At 38.0% G+C, this 7,828-nt stretch overlaps 1 protein-coding gene across 1 annotated transcript; it reads left to right on the top strand.

The window, feature by feature from the left end:
* The first annotated feature begins 3,058 nt into the window (after positions 1 to 3,058).
* LOC103453945 (serine/threonine-protein kinase D6PKL1) lies at positions 3,059 to 7,612 on the top strand. Its single transcript, XM_029090340.2, has 3 exons — positions 3,059 to 3,278; positions 4,078 to 6,178; positions 6,611 to 7,612. The coding sequence occupies exons 2-3, from the start codon at positions 4,299 to 4,301 to the stop codon at positions 7,455 to 7,457; spliced, it is 2,727 nt and encodes a 908-aa protein (XP_028946173.2). The 5' UTR covers positions 3,059 to 3,278; positions 4,078 to 4,298; the 3' UTR covers positions 7,458 to 7,612.
* Positions 7,613 to 7,828: the final 216 nt, after the last annotated feature.

Raw genomic sequence — 7,828 nt, 5'->3', positions numbered from 1 at the left:
CCTCTCGAAATTCATCTAATTGCCATATTTGATGCGAGACATTTGAGCCTTAGATTCATACTTGATAGCATGATGAAGATTGAAGACCAGTGATGCACTATTTTTGTATGACTGTGAAAGTGTCCATATAATACATTGCGGAACATCAAATCCATCAATCTTTTATTTTGTCTTGGTGTTGGTCGTGTCCTTTTGACTGTGCATCCGTGTAACATGGACAAACCTTTGTTGAACATAATCATGATATACTAATTAGGTGGTTAATTAGCAGGTAAATTATGAGATGGGGTTTGACATATGATGGTCCATTTTTGTTTCATATGGTTGTTTTTCAAATACATACGATATTATTTATATTAAGAAATAGATAAGTGAGACAAGTTCAACGTTTATAATATTGATATGGGGGAAATATTGATATGCAGATTTATGAAACTATTGATATCGGTTGCCTTTAACGAAATTATGAAAATTTGCAATGAAGTGAGTATATCAACTCACTCAAATTTGGTTGAAATCAGATAAAAAATTCTCAAAAGAATTCAAAAGTTTGAAATGTATAATGGGTTTTGGCAAAATTTTTGTACAAAATCGGTAAATATCGTTGATATTCATTGATTTTCCTATATCTTGCCGATATAGAGTGAAAGGACATTTCGACGGAAATATCGACAATTTCGTAGATACTTAAACATTGTATAAGTCTCACAACGAGCTAGCCATAATAATTTGGTCAAATTTGACTTTAGCGAGAATCAAACCGAATATCTCTTACTTACAAGTAAAGAGGAATATTACTAAACCGTAATACCAAATGATGTCTCGTATAATTGTGAGATTAAATAATTTGAAAAAAATAAATATAAAATGTTAGGTAAACCATCAATTTGGTTCATTCAATGTTAATACTAATGTATTTAAATAGTTCTTACTTGGCTACTCAAAGATGAGTATGAACTCTTACTCAAAATTTCTCAAAATTGTTTGTTATCAATTTATAGAACTTTGTGTTTATAATCAAAACCGTTCATATTATAAATCACCCTATAAAGATCACATCTGCAAAAAATCAATTAAAACCAAGGTTGTTTAGTCACCAAACTGTTTAAAAACAAATGAACATAATTGGAAAAAGCATTATGAACTGTCTATGTATTTGCTACAATAGATTGACTAAATGACCTTGGTTTTAATTTATTTTTTGCAGAGATAGATCTTTACAATGTGATTCATAGTATGAACAGTTATGATCATAAACACAAAACTCTGTGATTAAAATACTAAGAATTTTGAGTAGGAATTCCTACTCATCTTTGAGTAACCAAATATTATTCGTACAATTATCGATCAATTTAAAGAAAATACTTAACTTATTTGTACATTGTATTTGTAGCCATTTTTATATTTGTCCATTTTCTTTCCAAACAAATATAAAAAAGTGTAACGTGTTACATCTGTCCATTTTCCTTCCAACCTTAACAGCCATCTACATCAGATGAAATATAAAAAAAGCGTAAGGTGTTATATGCTTGTAGCATTCCTTCCAAACAAATTAGTTTACTTCAATAATCATGTCATTATGTATATTTCATTACTAAATAACGTGTCATACGTAAACGACAAAATGGATGAAAATACAGCTCTAGCAAGCTTGGAAAGTTTTGTTGGAGTTGAAGAGTCTAGAGCCTAATAAACATGTTCCATCGAAAAGTCGAAATGACATGCATTTGTTCGCTTGAAACTCGCTTATTTGAATGGTTAAAATCATAAGAGCATATTTGCTAACTAGTATTTAGATAGAAAAAATCGTTTTTAAACGTACTTGGGAAATAATTTGATCTCATGACTTTAAATATGAGTGAAAGCTTTTAACTAGCTTCTTGGAGTCGAGAGTCTAGAGCCTAATAAACATTGTCTAATCAAAAAGTCTGAATGACAAGCGTTTGTTCACTTGAAACTCGCTTACTTGAATAGTTAAAATGATAAGAGTAGACTTGCTTTCAAAATAACAAGTATTTAGAGAGAAAAAACATTGTTTTTACGGGACTTTAGAAGTAATTTGATCTTAGGACTTTAAATATGAGTGAACGCCTTTAATTATATTCTTGGAGTCGAGAGTCTAGAGCCTAATAAACATGTTTAATCAAAAAGTCGAAATGACAGATGTTTTTTCGTTTGAAACTTGCTTACATGAATAGTTAAAATGAATGACAAGAATAAATCCGCTATCAAAATGACAAGTATGTAGATAGAAAAAACCTTTTTTTATTGTACGTAAGAAATAATTTAATCTTAAAATGTTACATACGAGTGAACGCTTTTAACCATCCAGATCCAATTCCCGTCATCTTGATAAGTAATATTCAAATCCATACTTTTCTAACAAATATGTATGACCCGTGATGTGATTACATCTTAACATATTCTAAAACGAATCCACAGCAAGTAGCTAAACTTACAAGTACTGATGTACAACAACAAACAGTCCAAAAATAACTCACAGTAAAAAACACGGAAACCGAAAAAAAGCCTTCATTGCCATTTTGTACTTCTAGTGATATTTTTCTTCATTAAGAGGTCTTAGATTCGACTTTCGCTATTTGAACCATATTATTACTATGTTGAGCTTAGCTGTTCCCCTTCACTTTAGTATAGATAATAAATACATATCAGTCACTCATTAAGGCGACGTGACACCCATTTTGAACGAAGAAGATTTGGTCTTTTATTTGGAAAATGATCATTGGGATCTTGTAATCATGTAAGTTCATTATAAATTATGTAATTATAAATCATTAATTTAAAATTTAAAATTAAATATAAATAGTATCTTACAAAAATTAACCGTACATTGTATGATAAACGAATATGATTAGGGGATTCCGAATCCATGCGAAAAGGATCCGCCATTTTATTTACCCTCCTTCCCATATTTTTCACCCCAAAAAACAAGAACCGCCCTAAAATTCAGAAAACGACTGGGATATGGACAATCCCAAGATAGTTTTTCAAATTAATTTTCACATTTTTCGATGGACCCTACGTATGCGGTGGGACCGGGACCCACATTCCCTCAAAATAATCAGTGCAACCGGAGCGGAAAGAGAAGTCAGTGTTTTGTTTGTTAGCTCGCCATCAATCCTCTTCTCGCTTTCTCCTCTCTCTCGCCATCGCAGCACCTCCAAAGGTTTCTAGGGTTTGTAGCGCCCCATTTTCTCAGAGTTGTACTTTACTCGCCGAATCTTGCCCCATTGCGTCCGTTGAGGAAGCTCGATCAGGTATTGTTCTTCGCGTTTCTCCGATCTGGGTTTGCTTTTGAGCGTGTTCGTATCTCGAGATTTGAGCTTCGGGAGCTCAAAAGAAGCTTGGCATTTTCATTTTATTTTACTTTTTCTTGAATTATGTTTTAGTTTTTTGGATTTGTTTTTTATTGAGTTTGATTTGTATGGTGGGATAAATTTGTCGGTGAATTTTTTTTCTTGGTGATGTGCAAAAAATGATTAAACTTTAGTTCGAAGAGAATTGAAAGATGGAAACTTGGTGTAGATTTCATTTAGTTTAATGATTTGTTTGTTTAAGTAGAGGAAAATGAAATTAGGGGAAAAAATGCATCATTTGCATTCCATTAAATTGATTGGAAATCTGTTTCGTGCCGGTTCTATGGTCGAAAGATATGACTTTTGTGTGATGGTGAAAGTTTGCTTTGACTAAGCTCATGGGGTTTAGCCCAAGTGGCGAGGGCGGGTGGGGAAATGGATTTAGGATTAGGCTAGGTCAAATGTTTGATTCCGTTCCATTGTAACCAAGTAACGAAAATGATGATTTGACCAAGCTCTTGGGGTTAGCCCGGGTGGTGAGCACGGGCAGGGAAATGGATTTAGGATTAGTCTAGGTCAGGCGTCCGATTCCTTTTCATCTTGGAGTTTTTTCAAGTTTCGAATTGGTGTAGTGTCGCAATGTTGTGTTGGTTTGAAATTTGAAATCTTTTCAAGAAGTCCTATTGCGTGTCACAGAGTTGCTTACTCTACATCTGCTGTTGGGTGACTGATGTTCTTCATACTTCTGTTGATATTTCAGGGAACGGATTTTATCTTTTTCAAAGTGAAAAGACATATAGCTTGATGTGGGCAGTTTAGTTTATACGGGCACAGAACAGTTTTACTCACAGCTCGGGACTTGTCGGAATCTTTACCTGAAAGGCTCCTCAAGGAACTGATCATTGTAAAGTTGCAGGACTAAGCTCTTCCACGTTTTGGTACTTCATTTGGATTACGCGACCAGACTGAGTAACCCTAGAAATGGGTTCATTCGCCGGTACATCTGAAATTGTGGAAGCGAAAGATGAGCTGACTACAGGTCAATATTTTCACGGAATACATCAGCTGAATTCTGGATTTGGTAAAGATGACAAAGATTGGAAGCTTCCTCCTGTTCTAAAACTGGGATACAAGGATTCTCTAGAAGATGATATTAATAAGCTCTTCGAGGCAATCAAAACTCCATCCAAGGGTTCAGATCATTCAAAGCAAGTAGGCACTAGCCCTTTAAATAGAAGTGCCTTAAAGAAACCAATTACAGTGGGTGTGTCTCGCTCACCAGGGATTGGTAATTCAGAACCGGCGACACTGAAGCAGGCGTTAAGAGAGCTCTCTATTACCAAGGCATCAGAAATGGCTGCTATGAAACGATTATCAAAATTGACAAGTCCTGCAAGACCCTCGGAAGCTGGGAGGATCAAGACGTTATACAATGCAGTTGTTGTTCAATCCAGTCAATCTGGTGCCTCCTCAAGTGAAGATAGGGGAAATATGGTTGAAATCTCTCTGGTGCCAGAAGAAAGCATTTCAAATTCTTGTGAGGAGTTGTCTGAGCATCCTCAAATATCCAAGATGAAGTCATCAAGCCAGAGTGGACATTCTTCTCCTCGATTTGCCATTGGGAAAACAGAAAACAACTCTGGGAGCACAATAGTGCAAAATGAAAGTACTTCCAGTTGCAAGTTAAGGACAGTAGGGGAGCAAACAGTGAAGGCGGAACTGGGACAGAAGAAGAAAAATAAATCTAAAAGTGATCATATTTCAGGACTTGCTGAAAATGTTCCTTCCAGAACCATGTTACAGACAAAAACTAAGACGGAGCTGGTGAAGAAAGAGAAACTTAAATCTACAAGTGGCAATACATCAGTACTTGTTCAAAATGTTCCTGCCAAAACCAAGTTAGCTAATAAGTTATCAGCAGCAAAACCAGGGCGGAAAGTCAAGTTGCATGTAGTACCTTCTTCATCGAGTTCGGTGAATCGAAATCCGGCAAGCAGAGTATCCAGAAATGCGCTCCGCTCTGTAAAAGCAGCCAGCAGGAATAGGAATATCGTAAAGAAGAAGACAAGGCAAGAGTCAAGTTCTGCGGCCTGCAACTCTAGTAATTATAATGAAGTTGATGCTGATTTTGATCCTTGTACAAGTCAGCTGGTCTGCGAGAGATGTCAATGTGCAATACAAGGAGCTGGACAACAATCCAATCAAGGTTCTTTGGCACCCCAGTTTAACGGTCTTACTGCTGAGGTAAACTCAAATAATGGGCACAGCATTCCAGGTAAACCAGGCTTCACCTTCGACAGCAGTAATACTGGCAATAAAGGGGGAGATGACATTATGAAAGCAAAAAAGAACCCCAAATCAAAAGAAAAAGGGGAATTCTCCCAAAGCTCAAAAAGTAGCGAAGGTGATCATAGTAGTAGTACGAGTTTGAGTGACGAGAGCAATGCCAGTGGATCTAGTTGCAGCAATAAGCCTCACATGTCGAAGGATGTGAGATGGGAGGCCATCCGTCATGTTCGGTTGCAGCATGGATCCCTGGGCTTGAGACACTTCAATCTTTTGAAGAAGCTTGGTTGTGGAGACATAGGAACTGTATATCTTGCTGAGCTCATTAGTACGAATTGCCTTTTTGCCATAAAGGTAATGGACAATGAGTTCTTGGCTAGAAGGAAGAAGATGCCTAGGGCGCAGACTGAAAGCGAAATACTGAGGATGCTTGATCATCCTTTTCTCCCTACACTGTATACCCAATTTACATCAGATAATTTGTCGTGCTTAGTTATGGAGTATTGCCCAGGTGGAGATCTTCATGTCCTCCGGCAGAAGCAAATTGGAAGGTGTTTTTCTGAAGAGGCAACAAGGTAGAAATATTTGAATTAACACCTATATCGGACTTTTACATTTTGTTTTGGATGCTATTTGACATTATCTGCAGTCAAGCATTAGTTACAAGATAATTGTCTAAGAAAATAAAAATATACACCTTTGTAACCTCCGCCTACACCAACACTCACCACCCCAACTACGTAAATTTTATTTAATGTGTTTTTCCCAGTCAGCTATCACCGTAAGGGATGCCTTCTCATCTCTGAGAGAAATTGCTACATGACATCTTGAATTGTTTTTTGTCCTTAATTTTACGGGTCATCTCTAAAGAGCTTCACTTCATTATATAATTCGGTGGAGTAACTGACCATTAGATTCATGTCCCTCTGATCTAGTACTTTTTTGTGTATTAAATAGGTGCTGGAATTTTACCATTTCAAAACTAATTTAAACCTTTGTGCTTTCAGGTTCTATGTTGCGGAAGTTCTCCTTGCTTTGGAGTATTTGCACATGCTTGGGGTAGTTTATCGGGATTTGAAACCAGAAAACATTCTAGTCCGGGAAGATGGTCACATCATGCTCACAGATTTTGACCTGTCTCTCAGGTGCACTGTCAGTCCAACTCTATTGAAATCACCTTCATGCGATGGTGATCGTGCAAGATTGTCTGGTCCATGTACACAATCTAGCTGCGCTGAGCCGTTCTGCATTGAACCCTCCTGTCAAGTCTCATGCTTCACCCCTAGGTTTTTACCGGCTGCTAGAAAAACAAAGAAGTCCAAAAATGACCCTGCATCCCATGTTAGATCATTGCCGCAGCTTGTGGCAGAGCCTACTGATGCGCGGTCCAATTCCTTTGTCGGGACCCATGAGTACTTGGCTCCGGAGATCATCAAAGGAGAGGGTCATGGAGCTGCAGTTGATTGGTGGACGTTCGGAATCTTCCTTTACGAGCTTCTATATGGCAGAACACCGTTCAAGGGTATTAACAACGAGGAAACGTTGGCCAATGTGGTGTTGCAGAGCCTAAGGTTCCCAGAGGGCCCCCTTGTTAGTTTCCAGGCTCGAGATCTCATCAGAGGTCTGTTGGTAAAGGAGCCAGAGAATCGGTTGGGATCAGAGAAAGGGGCCGGTGAGATCAAGCAGCATCCGTTCTTTGAGGGCCTGAATTGGGCACTGATACGCTGCGCCATTCCGCCAGAACTGCCCGAGTTTTGTGATTTTGAAATTCCCGACATGCCTGCTGCTCAGGAGAATACCAAGTATTTGGAGTTAACAGCGACGGGAGAGCACCTAGAGTTTGAGTTATTTTAGAGGGAAATCACAGTTTTAGGAGAAGAAGCTTTCTGCTTGTGTATGTATTGTTCTCTCTTGAAAGACCTCCTCCTTTCCAATATGTAACTCATAAATCTAGCTTATGTATATACTTTTTAAGCTTTCAGTAATGGCGCATATATCGGATTCCGAAATTTTGTACATTTTGGAATAGGGTCTGGGAGAGGTGAATGTCGGCTAGCCTTACCCCTATTTATGGAGAGGAGACTTGGGAGCAGCCTCTCCATAAATGGGGGTAAGGCTAGCCGACATTCACCTCTCCCAGACCCTGCGTAAAGCGGGAACCTTGTGCACTGGGTACGACCTTTTTGGAATATCGATGGTTCGATGGTGTATCACCGCTAGGATGG

Source organism: Malus domestica, chromosome 12, assembly GCF_042453785.1.
Source record: "Malus domestica chromosome 12, GDT2T_hap1".
NCBI lineage: Eukaryota > Viridiplantae > Streptophyta > Magnoliopsida > Rosales > Rosaceae > Malus > Malus domestica.
This window is presented reverse-complemented; position numbering and strand designations above follow the sequence as displayed.

Bases quoted from the DNA above. Each gene is read 5' to 3' on its own strand.
- LOC103453945 (XM_029090340.2), top strand. From the start codon at position 4,299: ATGGGTTCATTCGCCGGTACATCTGAAATTGTGGAAGCGAAAGATGAG. The intron at 6,179-6,610 runs GTAGAAATATTT...TTGTGCTTTCAG, and splicing joins TTTTCTGAAGAGGCAACAAG to GTTCTATGTTGCGGAAGTTC.